The following is an 18,712-nucleotide window of genomic DNA, read 5'->3' on the forward strand; positions in this document are numbered from 1 at the left end:
GATTCTCAGCCCCCAAAGGGAAAGTTGAGGTGGTACCACTAGCCGGGACCTAGTGCCACCCCTTCTCAGCCACCAGTGCGTTGCCGTGTGTGGTTTGTCCTGATGGTCGCCTGCCTGCGGCCTGGTGATGTGCTGGGAACGCGCTCCCCGTTGCACTTAAGATCTATTGGACTGTAGCTAGAAATGTGTTTCCTGGTGATGTCTACCCTGGGCTGTTGGCTCAGTGAGGGCAGGGCCACATGGGGTTCGTCACCTGGCAGAATCCCAGGCACACACAAGGCATTCGCTGGATATTTGTGAATGGATGGATGGATGGGTGCGTGGGCAAATGAATTGAAGAGCAAAACTGGAATTTCAGGATACGGGCTGCCGTCCGAGGAGGGCGTCTGTGGAAGCCTCCAGTGTGGGGTCTTTCCCTGTGGGACACGGGGCTTCCCTGGGACCTGCCACCCGCTGCCCTCACTCCCGCAAGGAAAACATTCCCACGCCAGTCACAGCCGCACCTTGCATCTGGTGACGCAAAAGTGACTGCCCTGCCTGCCATCAATCCATGATTTGTGGTCCTGGGTTCCCGGGGACCTGTGACTGTACTGCCACCCAGGGCCGTTCCCACAGGGCCCTGACCCTTCTGCCTTCCGGGGACTCAGCAGAGACAGGCCCCCGCCCCAGCCTGGCGAGGAGCGAGCTCTGGACTGGAGTCCCACAGCCTGTGTTCAGGCCTCAGCATCGCCTCTGGCCAATGGGCCATCGTGAGGAGGTCCTGTGCCTGAGTCTCAGCTTTCTCAGCTGCCCTGGAGGTCACCGTCACCAGAAGTCACTGTGAGGCAGGCAGTGCAGCGGCTGAGAGGGTGGGCCTGGCGCCAGACTCCGGGGCTCCAGTCCCAGCTCTGCCACTGGGAGCTGTGAATTTCAGGAATTCAGGAAGCGGTGTGACTACTCTAAGCCTCAGTTTGTCTTCAGTGAAATGGGTATAATAGTAACTCCTCCTTAATAAGGCTGTGGGACAGTTGGTTGGGTTAATGCATGTGAAGCATTTAGTACCTGGCACAGGCAAACTACTCCTTTAAATTAACTGCTGTATCAATATTGGGTTAGCCTAGATTGTCCTCGTGAGCTGTACTGAGCTGCCACACACACACACACACACACACACACACACACACACACACACACGACCTGTGTGCTCCTCATCGATATGGGAGCCACGAGCTACCTGTGGCTGCTGAGCATGAGAAGTGCTGTAATGGTAAAAAATACACACTTGATTTCAAAGACCTCTTGTTTACACATGTACAATATCTCTTTAATGGTTTTTATATTGATTATGAGTGGAAACCAAAATATTTTGGATCTAAGTCAGTTAAATAAAATATACTATTCCACTTATTCCCACATAATCCTCTTCACAGTTTAAAAGAACGGCTCTTGGAGCGCTGGTCTGGAAGCAGTTACCATGGGCCGAGATCCTGCGCCTGCCCACGTCCTTCCCGGGGCTGGCAGGCTGGCGGCAGGTCCCACGGGGAAAAATGTCATTCCCATGAGCTCACACAATAGGTACTGTGTGCTGCCAGGGGAGACGGCCGCGCACAGCTCGGGCTTATTGTTATTATTATCACGATTTCGACATTCCCACAAGCACTGGAGGATAAACACTCAAATCAGATCCCGGTCTGCCCACCAGTTGCCAAACACAATTAGTGCAGAGACTGAACTGGGGGAGCAATCTGAGTGTTCTCCTGCCCCTAAAAACTTAGACATCCCTGGATGCCCCCCTCCAGTGTTACAAGGTGGGAGAGATTCTGATGAGTTCCTTTATCTAACAAGTATTCATTGGCCACCTGCTGTGTGGACGGCACTGCCCTATTTGCCAAAGAAATAGCAGGGAGCGAAGCGACAGAGCAGTCTTTTTCTAAGAGCTCAGCTTCTCAGGCAGCTCAGAGAGGGGTGGTGCTGGGTGATGGTTCATGCTGTGGAATACTACACAGCACTGAAAAAGAACCACCACTACAGGCACTAACCTGAGGGTTCTCACAGATGCAATATGGAGTAATAGCCAGGAGAGAGAGAGAGAGAGAGAGAGAGAGAGAGAGAGAGAGAGAGACTGACTGACTATACTGTGTGATTCCATTTTTCTAAAGTTCAAGAACAGGCCAATGTAATCTACAGGGAGAGACGTCAAAGTGGTGGTTACTTTGGGGAAGGAGGCTTGATCAGGAGGGAGCCTATAGGTGCCGGAATAATTCGTATTTTGATCTGGGTGGTGGTTACACAGGCGTGTACTTGGGGAAGACACATTCAGCTACACGTGAGATGTGTGCGCAGCTCAAGGCAAGGATGCTGCCATCGTTATCTTGCTGCATAACCAGTTGCCACAAAACGTAGCCGCTTGAAACATGAATTGTCATCAGCACACACCGTCCCTGTGGGTGGGGACCTGGCCTAGCTGGGAGGCTCTGGCTCAGTGCCTCTCATGAGGTTGCAGACGACATGGGCTGGGGCTGCATCGGCCGCGGGCTTGACGGGCTGGCGGGCCTGCTTCCAAAGTAGCTCATTGTGTTTGCCCAGCGAGTTAGTGCTGGTTAGCAACGTAAGGCTCTCTCCATGGGGCGGCTTGAGTGTCCTCATGACAGGTCAGCCAGCTTCCCCTGAAACTGGAGAGGGAAGAGAGGGAACAAGAAGGAAGCCAGGATGACTTTTATGACTTTGTCTCCAAAGTCACACCCATCACTGACCCGTATTCCTGCAGTAGAATGAAGGCACTGGGTCCAGCCCACACACAAGGGGAGGGGAATGAAGCTACACTCTTTAAAAAGACTCGTGGCAATGGGTTTGGGGGCATATTGTACGATAGGAGGTCGTGGGCTTTAGGAAGCGGTGTTTGCTGTGCTCTGAGTAGGAGTCGGCCACGTGAAGATCAGGAGAAAAGCATCAAAGGCAGAGCGAGCAGCAAGCGCAAGTGCTTTGCAGCAGCGACGAGTGGTTGGAGACTCAGAAAGGGGACCACTGTGACCAGACGTTAGTGCGGGGCGGTGGGGGACAGAGGCCGTGGGGGCCGCAGGAAGAAGGTTGGATGTTAGGGGTGTGAGATAACTACCCGCCATCGGAGGGACTTTCGCAGGGAAGGCGAAGTCTCCTTGATGAACATTGTGAACAGCGTGCTGTGGCCGCAGGAGCAGCGGTGGCTAGGATTCAGGGGCCACAGGGAGCAGAAGGGAGGTGGATGAGTGCCCGGCTCTGCCTCTGGGGTGTCAGATGCTCAGAGCCATCCTCCCAGAGGGGCAGTCCAGCAGTGTGCTCCCAGGAAACACCCAGAGCCATGGGAAAGACTCGGTCCTCTTTGCCGCCAGCAGGAAGTGAGGGCCCTCTTCCCCAGAGGAGGACCAGCTTTGCTCAGCAGCCGCGGCTTTGCCAGCCTCCCCTGGGCTATTTCCCACCATCGCGTGGGGCTTGTGCGCTCCTCTTCCCAGAGGAGAGACCCTCCTTTCAACAAAGGGTGTTGGAATCCTGGGGACGCACTGGTGTTTGCCACTGTGACAAAATGAAGCTCCCCGGTTTCCCTCCAGGGGCAGCCTAGCCAGCACCGGGCGGGGGTGCTGTGCTGCCCAGGGCCCGGCGGGGGACAGGGTTGGGGCGGAGGCCCCTGGTAAAGACGTTGCCATTCTTCCATCTCAGGCCACGCACCTTCCGCTCTGGACGGCCCATTTGTACTTGGCTTTGGTTTGGACTTTCTAGGGAGAGAAGCAACTGGGCATCGTTTAAATGCTTCACCGGAATCCAAATACCTTTCAGCTTCTCAGGAGGAAAACCTTCCTGAGGAGGACAGTACGGAGGTGTTTCTGCCCTGCAGTTCGGACTTGGCTGCCTGAGGGAGCCATGACAGCTTGCAGATGTCTCAATCCTGGCCTCCCGTTCCTTTCCGACAAGCCCTGGTTCCTTTCATTCTTGCAGGGACAGCGCTCACGCAGGCACATCTTGGCAGCGTGCTGAAGTGCAAAGACTTACTTGGTTCCCATTCGGTTCCAAACCAGACCGGTGTCTGCGGTTTTGAGCCCATAGATACTGAGCATCCTGACTTTGCCCGGCAGTTAGCATCCACAGGGCCATGGGAACGCCAGCCGGGATTGTCGGTGTACAGAAGGAAGGCATTCTGGTGGCACAGTGCAGGGAGCAGGCGACTCCGGGGCAGCAGGCGCCCTAGGTCAGTGGTCGGCAAACTGCGGCTCGCAAACTGCGGCTCTTTGGCCCCTTGAGTGTGGCTCTTCCACAAAATACTGACTTCTGCACATGGGTCACGAAGTTTCAGTTGCACTGTACATGCACGCCCGCACGTGGTATTTTGTGGAAGAGCCACACTCAAGGGGCCAAAGAGCCGCATGTGGCTCGCGAGCCGCAGTTTGCCGACTGCTGCCCTAGGGGGACCAGCAGGGCCGTTTATCAGGCAGGATTGGGAGACCGTGGCAGGGTGAGCCAGGCTTCCTGCCCATGGACATTCCACCCCTACATCCTGGCTTTCTTGAAACGCTGCCTCTTCTCCGTAAGTCTGCTCTGAGTTCGTCCTGGCTGCGTCGGCGCTTCCCTTCTGAGCTCCCAGCTCCCTGCTGGTCCGCTCCTGCTCCTGAGTCATAGTTGTCTGTGGAGCGCGGTGTCCAAGGCAGTGCAAGAGGGAGCCTAACCTGGGCTTGAATCCGATTCAGCCACATGTCAACTGTGTGGCACTGGGCACATGGCTTAGCACTTCTGAGCTTCAGTCCCTCATCTGCAATATGTAAATAACATTCACTTCCCCGAGGCGTCTGCAAGATTTAATGTAGGGCATGTGTAACGCTTGATGCACACTAGGCATTTTATACATGGTAGATATTGCCCCCCCCCCCTTTTTTTCTTTTTGGTAGGCTGTAAGCTCATTTAAAAAAAAAAAAAAAAAGAATCTCATTCATTTTTTTTTTATCCCTAGCACCTGGCATAGTGCCTGGGACATAAGTAGGTCCTTGGTAAATGTTTATTTGACTCAAATAGATGACTTTTAGACAGATTTCTTGTGTCCTAGTTGTTATTCTCTAAAATGACTTTACCCGTGTTGTGACTTCTATACTCTTTTAATGAAAGAGCTTGAGGAGACACTCAACAATAGAGAGGGGGTGCCGAGCGCCTCCTGGGATGTGGGAGCACCTCGGAAATCCTCATGCTACCTCCCGCCTAGAGCTGACTGATGCTGTGAGGACAGGCTGGCGTTGACGATCCATCCAATCTGGGTTGTTGTTTTTTTTCCTTCCAGATTCTTAGAATTTGCACCAGGTATACCCCAGAACAAGACACCATGACTTTTTCCGATGGCCTTACCCTAAATCGAACTCAGATGCACAATGCTGGATTTGGTCCTCTGACTGACCTTGTGTTCACCTTTGCCAACCAGCTCCTGCCTTTGGAAATGGATGACACAGAAACAGGCCTTCTCAGTGCCATCTGCTTAATCTGTGGAGGTACCGACTACCTAGCAAACCCTCAGGGGATTCCAGGAACAACTTGCACTTGTAATTTGTGGGGGAAACTTCATCTCCATTTTGGAGATATTTTACTTAGAAGAAGGCATGTGAATAAAGCCAGGCATGCATGCTTGGGGTTTATTGCATTTTTCCATATTGTTATAAATTAAGTTTGGGATCCTTCTGCTCTCAAATATCAAAATGCTATTTCTCCAATTGCCACAGGTATTTTTTTAAAGGTAGCATCACACTATAAAATGAACTGCCTGGGGACATTTTGATGATGTTCCCAGGGACTTGCCTGTGCTGTTTGCTAATTTAGTGGCCCGGAATACAAGTCATTGGATTGGCCCCCTACCAGCCCTTAGAGGGCTGAGATAAAATAAGGCTTTCTTCTTTGTAGTGACCCCTATCAGCTGGCAGGAGGCCGAATCATAGTGGCTAAAAAGTAATGGCTTTAATTAGGGGACGACTTACCTTGCCTTCATAACCATCCGGCTCAAGGTTTGCTTTCATTCAGTTCAGTAGTGACACCTCCTGGTCATGAGAAGTAATTCTCTCCCTGGGATAAAAGCAAGCAGCCCTCAAAATGTGCCTTCCTCCAACAAGGGGGACAATCATTTTCAAGTATCACTGCCCAGAGCAGTTGCATATATCTTCAAAGTTGCACATGTGATTGAACCATCAAATTAATAATAAAGTCATAATGTAGTCGGAACAAGGAATGACCCTCTAGCCTGGGAAGTGTGAAACTTTCTGTCCCGCTACTAATTGTGTAAAACTTTATTTCCGGTATCTAGACCGCCAGGACCTTGAGGAACCAACAAAAGTAGATAAGCTACAAGAACCATTGCTGGAAGCCCTGAAAATTTATATAAGAAAGAGACGACCCAACAAGCCTCACATGTTCCCAAAGATCTTAATGAAAATCACAGATCTCCGCAGCATCAGCGCTAAAGGTATGTCCCCAGTCTGCGCTGTCTATATGACGTGGGTAAAGGTATGTCCCCAGTCTGCACTGTCTATATGACGTGGGTAAAGGTATGTCCCCAGTCTGCGCTGTCTATATGACGTGGGTAAAGGTATGTCCCCAGTCTGCGCTGTCTATATGACGTGGGTAAAGGTATGTCCCCAGTCTGCGCTGTCTATATGACGTGGGTAAAGGTATGTCCCCAGTCTGCGCTGTCTATATGACGTGGGTAAAGGTATGTCCCGTCTGCGCTGTCTATATGACGTGGGTAAAGGTATGTCCCCAGTCTGCGCTGTCTATATGACGTGGGTAAAGGTATGTCCCCAGTCTGCGCTGTCTATATGACATGGAGCCTGCAGTCCTGGGCAGGTTGTATTGCTTTTCTAAACCCCATGTTTTAATTCAGAATGTTTGGTAATAGCTGCCTTTTGTTGGTTTTGTTTTAGCATGTACTTCTCATTGAAATCAAAAGGAATGAAATAGTACCCACCCTTACAAAGAAAAGAAAACCTGAAATTTTACCCTACTCAATCTTAGTGGTGAGAGCTTTAAAATTCAGGTGACCAAGGATTATAAAAACTGTTTTCAAGAGAATGGATATATAGCCGTGGCCGGTGTGGTTCACTTGGTTGAAGCGTCGTCTGATGTACTGAAGGGTTGCTGGTTTGATTCTGGTCAGGGCACATATCTAGGTTGTGTGTTTGATCCCCAGCGGTGGTGCACATTGGAGGCAACTGACAGATGTTTCTCTGTCTCAATCCCTTCTTCTCTCTAGTCAGTAGAATATATCCTCTGGTGAGGATTTTAGAAAAAGAGAATGTACGATATGGCAAGCTTTTTAATGTTCTAGTTTTATATATTTCACTCCAGCTTTCTACAATGCTCTGGTGTATGTAAATTTGACTCGTTTTACCTGAACATCCAAACCTCAAGAAAAATGAATAGTACTTACGATCGTTGTTGGTGAAGTTTCTCTCAATCAGTGTAGCCACTGCTCTCTTGTGTATGGGCAGATTTACTTGCGCACACTTCTAAGCTAAGGCACTGCTGCCTTCCTGAGAGGTGTATTCTTGGCCTAGTGATTTTCAGTTTATGGGGCAATTCGAGCAATTATATTTCGTTAGTATGGAAACTTGTGCCCAGAGCCCTATAACAGTTGAGTGTTGGCATAGGGTGGAGAAAACTCAGTAGCCACCCCTAGTACCAAATGTTGTCATTCTCCTTTCCATTAGCATCCACTATCCCTTGAAGACCTTGGTGAACCAAGGAACAAACTCGCATTCGGGGAAGTGCTTCGAGGCACAGTGAACCTGCTTGATAGTCTCAATCCTTGATCTCCTTCTAAAGTTTCTTCAATGAGATGTTGAGCTCAGCCCTAGCATGGGATTAAGGATAGAGGCAAACAGTGCTTGACCTTATAATTATGATGTCTTTAATTTTAAAACAGTGAGGCTGTTTAACTTAATATGGTCATTTCCTGTATCTGGCTAAACCAGTGCTAATAAAATTTACTGTGATTGTGGAAATATCCTGTGCTCTGCATTGTGCAATACAGTAGCCACTAACCACATGTGGCTCTCAAGCACTGGAAATGTGGCTGCTTCAACTGAGGCACTGTTCTTTTCATCGTATTTAACAAATTTAATTTAAATAGCCGCACTGGACAGTGCAGTGCTACATCAAATTGATGCTCGCCCCACTTTTACTACTCAAATCACTTCCTTCATTTTTTGGTTACTGGTGTCCTTTCAACTGTCTCATTTTCAAAATATATACTGTTTCTGTTATCAGGAACTTCTCGTTGCAAATTATGTTAAGCAAATACATACCAATCTTGTCTCCTGAAACTGAGGCATGGAATTATCAAATTTAAACATGTCACCATATCTATAGATAAACGTATTTAAAAGTTGTGGAATCAGCATAGGTTTGGGGAGGCCTTCGTAGCACCATTTTCAGCCTTGTTCAAGTAGATGAAGGTTGATCCCTAGTTATGCAGCTTCACTCCTTATCTCTACCAGATTCCTATTATCTCTTTTTAAAAGGTGCAGAACGTGTAATTACCTTGAAAATGGAAATTCCTGGATCAATGCCACCTCTCATTCAGGAAATGCTGGAGAATTCTGAAGGACATGAACCCTTGACCCCAAGTTCAAGTGGGAACACAGCAGAGCACAGTCCCAGCATCTCACCCAGCTCAGTGGAAAACAGCGGTGTCAGTCAGTCACCACTGGTGCAATAAGACACTTCCCAGCTACTTCAAACATTCCCCAGTACCTTCAGTTCCGGGATTTAAAATGCAAGAAAGAAAAAAAAAATACCTTTTTACTGCTGCTTAGTTTTTGGACTGAAAATATATTAAAACTCAAGAAGGACCAAGATGTTTTCGTATGTATCCATATATACTATACTCCTCACTGTCTAACTTACCTAGAAATACAAACTTTTTAAATTCTAAACATCAGCCATTTCATGCAACCAGAAACCAGTTAAAAGCTTCTATTTTCTTCTTTGAACACTCAAGTTTGCATGGCAAAGACCCCGTCAAAATGATTACGCCCTGGTTAAGTTTCTAAAGACTTTGTACATACAGAAATATGGCTGTTCTTTCTATACTGTATGTTTGGTGCTTTCCTTTTGTCTTGCATACTCAAAATAGCCAAGACACCAAGGTTATGGAACAGACTACTGTACATGTCCAGCTAAGAAAGGTTCAAAAGGTAACTGTCTTGTCTTCACAGAATAATCAAGACATCAAGGTAAGGAAATGGGATTATTGTACAGTAGGACAAGATAAGGCTAAAGATACTCTAATTTAGTTAGTATGGAAGCTTGTCCTTGCTCTTTCTGATGCTTCAAACTGCATCTCTTGATTTCATGTTGCCCAGTAAAAATATACAATTCACTGTACTAGCAGAAGAGAATTCTGTATCAGTGTAACTGCCAGTTCAGTTAATCAAATGTCATTGTTCAACTGTTAATGTCACTTTAAATTAAAAGTGGTTTATTACTTGTTTAATGACAACTACACGATTTTTAAAAAAAAAAAAAAAGATACATTTTTACAGTAATGATAGCCTCCAAGGCAAAAACACTTTTCAGTGTTAGTAAATTTTTGTTTACCTATTCACAAGCCATTAGGGAAATTTCTTGGTATAATTTCTGGTATAATTAACAGGCTGGTCTACCACCTGTACCATGTAACTAGGGTCCTTCCCGACTCATGCCTGATATTGGGGGTTTTTCCAGCCTTCTTGATGCCCAGGGGCTCGCACTAACTCCCATGGCATGGGCAGAGAATAAGTATTCTTTGACCTTGTTCAATCACTATGAAGCAGAGTGAAAGCTGTGGTAGAGTGGTTAACAGATACAAGTGTCAGTTTCTTAGTTTTCATTTAAGCACTAGTGGGTGTTGTTGTTTTTTTTATATTTTAGCAAGTCTGTGATGTATTTTCACTGGCTCTGTTTGTACATTGAGATTGTTTAACAATGCTTTCTATGTTCATATACTGTTTACCTTTTTCCATGGAGTCTCCTGGCAAAGAATAAAATATATTTATTTTAAAGGTGTGTGGGAGCTTTCACTACACTTTCATTTTCAGTAAAGAGACAGAAAGCTGTTCCATTTTTAATGTTTAAATTTCATTTCAAAAAGCAGGTCTGTTGTCTGCAATCATGACAGTTAAAATCTGTGCTAATGCACGGCAGTCTATAACAATACTACAAGCCAATCAGACAATACATGACATTTCAATGAGTAAAAAAGAGCATAAAATTGTATGTGTAAGAACAAAATGTTAAAAGGCCTACCACAATAAAAAACCATCAATTACATCATCACATTAAAATAAGCCAGATGTACAAAAGTCTGAGACAGAGAAGACAAAAAGACAACACAAGTTATCTGTTGAAAAATGTTTCTGTGCTCTTTGGGCACTTAATTAAACATAGCAAAATCAACATCATCTTCTTCATCAGACTCTGCAAAATATTTCACTTCTTTCCTAGCTCGACCAGTCCGTGGCAGAGAAGGTGGTTCAGAAGCAAAGTCTGATGGGAAGATGTCCACATCTGAATCCTGATCAAAAGATGTTTTCTTCAGTTTCTAAAACAATAGATTCAAAAGCCCAAAGTTAAGAAAAGAAGAAAACAAAAGACTAGTGTTAAAAAGAACTCATTCCTTACACTTCACTTACATTTGAGAATTATATATAATGGTGCTTTTAAAATTAGAACTGTAATGTTAACTCAAGGGTAAGACCAGTTACTTATTCATTTTCATGAAGGAAAAAAAAAGGATTAGGTATAATAATTTGCCACCCTAGTAATCTTATATTACTTATCATTACTTATTTCTTTCAGAATTTATATATCACTCAGCAAATATGCACCATGACCAGATTAGTAAAAATTCAAATTGTTTAATTTGTAAGTACCTATGAATTCATGAGAGGAAAACAAGACTTATGCACAGTATGTACTGCACACTATGTTTATAAAAAGAGTCACTGAGATGGACTAGAGGTGTAGAAGAAAACTGGATGGAAGAGGTCAGTGTGAAAGCAACATAAAGCTAAAATCACCTATGTTTGTATTTTAAAATTTTAATGGACGACAAGAGAAAAAGAGGGGGATATTTGATGCTTTTTCATTAACCTAATAGAGATAGTGTACTTCTGGTGAGACTAATTGGGAAAATTTAAGTTAAAGATTAAATTAGCCCTGATCAAATAAAGAAATAGCCTTTATTTGGTCTGAAAACAGTAATATTTTAGACAGATAGTGTATAATTTATACCATACTTGATCCAAGAAATAGCCCTAATTATATCGATCTAGACTTGGATAATTCTTTACCCATATACAAGTCCCCTAAGAATAAGTATGCTAGGTTTAAAGTTATTATAAGACATTATACTAATAGTCAAACTAAGCCAGTTATAGATCATCTTAAACAAAATCAGCACTACACAGATGCTTCTGGTTACCTTGCTTGGTGGTCTGGTTGTTTTCCTGCCAGGGTTATAATCACCTTCATTTTCAGAGCCAGATGCTTTCCTTTTCCTTGCCCCTCGGCCTTTACCTTAAAATTATACAAAAGGTTTTTTCACCCAAGGTTAAGTGCAATATAAAAGGATAAAAACATTACTTCTTTGGCATCCCCCGATCTCTTAACATGAATGATGTAGAAACAATTTGTCAGCATCATTTCAGTTCTGGAGTTGACAAGACTAAATGTATTTCACAAATATATTTAAACTAACTGGAAGGTCCTCATGACAAATTTTAATGACCAAGCTCCTAATACATGAAAGAAAATATTTGCACCTGAAAAGAAAATCTCTTTAAAAAGTGCTTTTTAAATTGTGATGAAAAAACAATTTAGTTTCTAATTTGTCATAGACCAATATTTTTTAAAATGTAATACGTTATAATTTATGTTAAAGGTTTAAATCCTTACTCTAAATTTTACTTATTGCACATTAGTAACAACCAATTGCAGATCCCACTTTACGTAGCACAATCTTAGAATAAAACCCTCAGTGAAATAATCTATCAAATCTTTATTCCTTCTCAGACCTAGAATTACCACATGCAGCCTATTTTCTTTCATCTACCTAATTTCTTATTCTCATCATTGGAGGAGGAAAAGGTAATGTTTAAATGTTCTCCATTCTAGTGATCCCAGTGAGTAAAAAAAATGGAACTAAATTGCAATTCTAAGTTTTTAAAATTTCTTTAACAGCTATGACCAACTAGATCAGCGGTTCTCAACCTGTGGGTCGCAATCCCTTCGGGGGTCGAACGACCCTTTCACAGGAGTCGCCTAAGACCATCGGAAAACACATATATAATTACATATTGTTTTTGTGATTAATCAGTATGCTTTAATTATGTTCAATTTGTAACAATGAAATTGGGGGTCACCACAACATGAGGAACTGTATTAAAGGGTCACGGCATTAGGAAGGTTGAGAACCACTGAACTAGATTATAAGAAAAGATAGCTAGATACTTGATCAAATTAATCAATGAATTGGCACATCCAATATAATAGGCTAATATGCAAACCGACCGAACAGTGGAATGACCAGTTGCTATGATGTGCACTGACCACCAGTGGCATACCCTCAACGCAGTAGCTGCCATGACTTGGCAGTGGTGGTTCTCAGGTGATGCACCCCAAAACCAGAGAGGAGAAAGCATGATTCCATATCGGCAGTGGGTTATGTTGTTGCTGGGGGACTGTGGGACCCGAATTTGGTTTACTGCACACTTGCATTTGTGATCCACACCCTGTACAACAGCAACTTTGCAGAGTGCCCTCTCGCACTCCGGGACCTCTCAGGGGATGTCGGAGAGCTGGTTTTGGCCCGATCCCCGCAGGTCAGGCCGAGGGACCCCACCTGCCGGAGGGACCCCACTCACTCAGCAGCCACCTTTCGAGCCATGGCGCTGACGGCCAGGGAGGGACCACAGGAGGTTGGTTCCAAGATATGTCCGGCTCATCACACCAGCCACCTTCTAATTAATTTCTTCTCAATGTTCACAAATCCGTGCACTGGGTCACTAGTGTATTTATAAAGATTTTAAACCATGCACACCTTAAGTATTGACCTCCCCAATCACAATGTTTCTTTTCCACTTAGTTATTCTCTCTTGCTTCCCTATAGGTCTATATCCTTATCCTAACTGCCACTTTTAGAAATAAAATAAACACAATCAGTCAGTTGGATCAAAGTTTGAACAGCTACCCTTATAGAAAGTCATCTCTTACCTGAGCACAGCTATTTCACTTCCTAGATCAGCACAAAAAGCTCTGCTCTCGGAGTTCTAGCTCCAGCCTACTCCAGTGGGTGTTACATTCTCATCTACCATTTTAATAACTACTTCCAATGAGACCACTGCATGGGGGTCTTTGAACCATACCTAGGTATGCAAATTGCTATACTTCCCTTTGAATTAATTCAGCACTGATTCTTAAACTGCTCATTGAGGAGTAAAACAACTTAAAATAGGTACACCCAGTATTTCTAATTTCAGTGAGTAGAGGAGACTAAATGTTTTCCACGTGGCACGTTTGAGGGTTACACAGAAATAATCCTCACCTTTTGGTGTTGTAGTCTTCTTTGGAATGCCAAATTCTGAATCTGAGTCAGAGTTCATAGTCTCTACTTTCTTCTGTTTGGGAGTTCTCTTGGGCTTAGGCATTGTATCTGAAGATGGCTTTCCTATTAAGCAAATTTCCATTGCTTAGATCAATATGTACTTACCAACAAACCAAGCTGAAGTGAGTCCTAAAACAATGGAATTTCTTACAGCTTATCTAAAATTGAGTTGCCTTAAGTAATAAAATCGTTTCTCTCCACTTGGTGCCAATGTAGAGGCAAACAATTTCTCATAGATGATAAAATGCTTTTTATTTAATTATGCATAATTTGCCTTTTGATAATTCAAGTGAGATGTTTTAAATAAGGGCCATTAAAATGAATTAAGCAATAACTTTTAAAAAGCAGTAAAAAATACAGTATAGTCAAGACAAAAAACTATTTGACATATTAATTATAACCCAAGTATAACCATATATTAAGTTCTAACTTTTAAAGCATATTATAGGAATAGAAACAGATTCACTCCCATTAAGTTGGAATTCAGACTTGGCACTTTTACATGGAAAGAAATGTGAAAATTCTAGAAAAGTAGACAATAGCCCCAAAGACACTTGTTTTGATGAATTTTGTTTTTCAGCTTCATTTACAGTCAATGTGAAAATTACCACTAATCGCTTTGGTGATTAAAATCTAATTTGAAAAAATATATATTAACCATAGACCAGTGGTTCTCAACCTTCCTAATGCCGCGACCCTTTAATACAGTTCCTCATGTTGTGGTGACCCCCAACCATAAAATTATTTTCGTTGCTACTTCATAACTGTAATTTTGCTATTGTTATGAATCGTAATGTAAATACCTGATATGCAGGATGTATTTTCATTGTTTCAAATTGAACATAATTAAAGCATAGTGATTAATCACAAAAACAGTATTTAATTATATATGTGTTTTCCGATGGTCTTAGGCAACCCCTGTGAAAGGGTCGTTCGACCCCCAAAGGGGTCGCGACCCACAGGTTGAGAACCGCTGCCATAGCCATTCCTATTAAAAAACAAAACCTACGCTTTTTTTATGGAAAATGTATTCCCAGTTCCAATTTGAGATGTTAAGCCCCCTCATTAGAACAATAGGAGGAGCCCACACTCTTACAGCAGTGGCAGCCACAGATTTTGTGGCTTTTCCCCCTTTGAGTGCTCATGCTGAAATATATACCACAAGAGCCACAGCAGCTCCCTAGCAGAAGTATAGGCTTGGATTATCAGGATGTTCTAGGGACCAACTTTTATCTTCAGAAGAGTTTCCAGGCTTGCAAGTGTTAATTGGCACTTTCAACTCTACTGGGCAAATATTGTCAGACATCTGAGTACTGTGAGCAGCCTTTTTGCTGTAAACTTACTGGAGCTACAGAATTTAACTTTTATAATAATTTATGTAGTCCCCCCTAAGAGAGGGACATGAAGCATGCTCTCCTTAAAATGGTTTGTTGTGGAAATTGTATTTTTGAAGGAAAGTTGAGGGCTTGCTGAGGTCCCTGAATCTCCCATTCAACTGACAAGGCTAGTTTAACTACAGGTAAAACAACCAAATAGGACAGGTGTGATACACCATCTTTGTAGTTAATGTTAAACTTTAACTCTTTAGATTAAATAAGAGTGAAGAGGTTGAGGAAGGAAACAGGTTGATATGTTGAAAGAACTGATATGGCTCCCAAGTTATCAGGGTTGTTATAAAATGCTGATATGAAGATAAAAAACTGAAAGGAAAATTATAGAGCCTGTCTGGATTTGAGTCCTTCAGAAGTAGACCCCACCTTATTATAAGACAAAGATTCAAGTATTTATTTGAGAAGTAAAGGAAAAAGAGTACAAAAATGAGACAATGAAGAGAGGGAAGCCAGTAATGGGTAAATTAATTCAAGCCTGTCATCAATCTAGGAGCTTAATCCCAAGAAGAATCTCTTGACCCTCTGGAATATGTAAGAAGACATATCCCAGAGGGTCAAGAGCAGTAACATACTTGCAGACCAGCTTTCCTCAATCACAGAGGTGGCTGCATGGGGAAATGTTAATATTCCAGCATAGCAATAGAAAGTCCCGAGGCAAAGAAATATAGACATGCCTCATATGCACTGAAGTGGTAAGGAAAGGGCACCTAATTACTCACTAGTACATTCAGAATAAGTAGGGACTTTTGTTGTTGTTCTGTTACATCTAATACATGTGTTTCTATAATAGTGTTGTCTATTGTGCCTTTTTAAGATCCTGAAGGGACAATCCGTACTGTTTGTTTACTTGCTGTGGAAGTAGCAATTATCTTTTAAACACAAAGCACTAATATCTTCTTTAAAAATACCAAGGTATGTACCTTAGTACTAGTAACAAATTCATGAATCAACTTAGTGTTTCATAGACAATCTTAAGGCTAAGGAAAAGAAAGACATTCTATGACTCAAAGAAAAAGAGGACCCCAACTGAACTGACCAATCATTCCACATAGAGGAGTTAAGGCATGACCTGCATAGATAATATAGTGAGGCTACTAGCAAAATAAAATTTTAATCTACTTTACTATCTATACTATCTTTAGTATCAATGCATGGGATTATTTTATTATAATTACAGTCTTAAAATCATTGCTAATTACCTCACATGGTTAGAAAACAAGAGGGATTCTCTTTATACACATTTATACTTGACAACTAGCCTAGTGAAATCCTAGTGCAACTAGTTTCAATTTATATTAAATTTCCTTTGACATCAACTACATGGTTATGCAATGCTTACAAAAATCAAATATAGTACATACCCTTTTTAGCAGCTGCTGTTTTACTTGGAACTTTATCTATTTGTTTCAGACCAAATGTTGGTGAAAAAACAGAAGCAGAATCTTCTTCATTACTGTCAAATTTAGCTGAATCTAAAAATTACAAAGCTTTTTTTCAGTAAAGAGATTCTGTGAGGACCACTTAATAATTAAACTTTGATTCTTTTTATTGATGATTTCTTTTTAGCTAGGTAATTGATCTTACAAGTTTCTATTCTGTGATCTTATAATCCACAGTATACAAACAGCTGAAAATAAAAAATATAACATATTTTAAAAATGTTAACTGTTTTAAAACAGTAAAGAAATGCATAATGAATTTTTTAATAGTCCCAAAGGCTAAACATTTAAAAGTTAACTGACCAATTCAAAAATAAATACTGATGATTTATTTTAAAGTGAGATACGAAAAAACTCTCACTGTGATTATTTTAGTATCTACACGTTTAATGCTATTAACCATTTCAAGAATTAAAGTAATAATGACCAAATGTAAGAGAGTAGTAAGTATATCTATCTAGCCCTGACTAGTGTTGCTCAGTGACTGGAAAGTTGGCCTGTGCGCCAAAGGACTGCGGGTTCGATTCGGGTCAAGGGCATGTTCCTGGATTGCAGGTTCAATCCCAGGCTTGGACATGTTTGGGAGAACACCAATTGATGCGTGTCTGTCTCCTCTCTACTCTCTCTAAAAATCAATGCAAAAACATATCCTCTGGTGAGGATTAACAACAACAAAAAAGTGCAAATCTATCTATACGTATAGAGCATGTACAAGATCTATGTGTATTTAAAAAGTCAAGGCAGTCAGTTCAGTCTAACCAGATTGTTTTGATCTTAAAAATTCCACACACAAAAATATGGGTCATGCCGAAACCGGTTTGGCTCAGTGGATAGAGCGTCTGCCTGCGGACTGAGAGGTCCCAGGTTCGATTCCGGTCAAGGGCATGTACCTGGGTTGCGGGCACATCCCCAGTGGGAGGTGTGCAGGAGGCAGCTGATCGATGTTTCTAACTCTCTATCTCTCTCCCTTCCTCTCTGTAAAAGATCAATAAAATATATTAAAAATATATATATATATGGGTCATAAAAAAATATACACCCTGATTAAATTTGCTTCAGTTTAGTAAAACAAATCTGTACATTGCTACCCTTGTAACTTTTTAAAAAAACTATCATGTATACACTCAAGTTGCCATAAAAATAAGATTTCAATCTTTAAAATTTTCTTTCTACATTTTTTCTCTCATTAAAACACCCTCTCTACACCCATACTCCCTATACTCACTCACACTGGTTAGCATCTGCCTATCTATCTAAGTGCTTCCATAATGCCTACTTTGACCAAAGAGTTGGGAATAACCTCAGGAAAAGTAAATAAACCTTATTACATTGAGAAAAATGTAAAAAGAATGTAAAAAAGAAAAGATATCTAGACATAAAAACATCCTGAAATTAAATCATGACATAATGAGTTATCTACTGTTTCTTTTTCTTCCCCACTAAATCACAGCAATAATATAAGTAACCAATGAAAAGACAAAATGAACATACCATCTTCTGACTTTTGAGAGTATGAAGGAAATGAGAAGAGATTCCCAAAATCCTGAGGTTTTTTGTCATGTGAAGATTTTCTGTTAGAAAGAAAAATTAAACACCACAATGTAATTTAAATATCTGGTTTCAACCTTGACAAATTATATATAGTATATACTGCAAGATTATAATCATAGAACAAAAGATTGTTCTCTCATTTGTTTCTAATATGCACAAGAGTAGGCAATAATCCTATTTTTTTATCTTAGACTGCATGTGGTAAAATACTTCTTAAAAAATCTTAAATAGCTCATACACTTCACATCCTACATGTTAGTCATGTTAGTGTTCAGACTCATCAGAAGCAAGAAAAATCAAGGCCAAAATTAGGAAAGAAAACTAAACTTCCCATCTCTAAAGATTTATTAACTGCTATGTCCCACAGGCCTGCTGCCAATTTTTGTAAATAAAGTTTTACTGGAAACCGCACACTTGTTCTTTTACATATTGTTTATGGCTGTTTTCTTCCTACAACAGCAAGACTGAATAGTACTGGCAGAGATTATATGGTCTGCAAAGCCTAAAATATTTATTATTGAGCCCTTAATGGAACAAATTTTGCCAACCTATGTTCTAAAACTATAGCAACAGTTATGTCAACAGCTGCAATATTAACCAAATTTACTGCTTCATGAAGCGGACCTTACCTAGAATAACAATTTCTTATCCAAAGTTTACAGTAAGGTCTTTGATGGATGCCTAATCAAACTGTACCATACAATTGAGTA

The 18,712-nt window shown here is 42.0% G+C and overlaps 2 protein-coding genes across 7 annotated transcripts in view; one reads left to right on the plus strand and one right to left on the minus strand.

Moving 5' to 3' along the window:
* RARB (retinoic acid receptor beta) overlaps positions 1 to 10,019 on the plus strand; it is a 646,552-nt gene extending 636,533 nt beyond the window's left edge. For all 3 annotated transcript variants that reach the window (XM_059664097.1, XM_059664098.1, XM_059664099.1), the window contains 3 exons: positions 5,276 to 5,480; positions 6,284 to 6,442; positions 8,499 to 10,019. In XM_059664097.1, coding sequence (XP_059520080.1) covers positions 5,276 to 5,480; positions 6,284 to 6,442; positions 8,499 to 8,695 — 561 coding nt within the window. In that variant the 3' untranslated portion in view covers positions 8,696 to 10,019. The remainder of the gene's footprint in view (positions 1 to 5,275; positions 5,481 to 6,283; positions 6,443 to 8,498) is intronic.
* A 49-nt stretch (positions 10,020 to 10,068) lies between these two features.
* TOP2B (DNA topoisomerase II beta) overlaps positions 10,069 to 18,712 on the minus strand; it is a 61,393-nt gene continuing 52,749 nt past the window's right edge. For 2 of the 4 annotated variants that reach the window (XM_059664094.1, XM_059664093.1), the window contains exons 32-36: positions 17,943 to 18,022; positions 16,374 to 16,484; positions 13,562 to 13,684; positions 11,441 to 11,535; positions 10,069 to 10,558 (exon numbers count right to left, since the gene is read on the minus strand). In XM_059664094.1, the coding sequence (XP_059520077.1) occupies positions 10,391 to 10,558; positions 11,441 to 11,535; positions 13,562 to 13,684; positions 16,374 to 16,484; positions 17,943 to 18,022 (577 nt within the window). In that variant the 3' untranslated portion in view covers positions 10,069 to 10,390. The other 2 variants (XM_059664095.1, XM_059664096.1) reach the window with 2 other exon arrangements.

Source organism: Myotis daubentonii, chromosome 14 (genome assembly GCF_963259705.1).
Source record: "Myotis daubentonii chromosome 14, mMyoDau2.1, whole genome shotgun sequence".
Lineage (NCBI taxonomy): Eukaryota > Metazoa > Chordata > Mammalia > Chiroptera > Vespertilionidae > Myotis > Myotis daubentonii.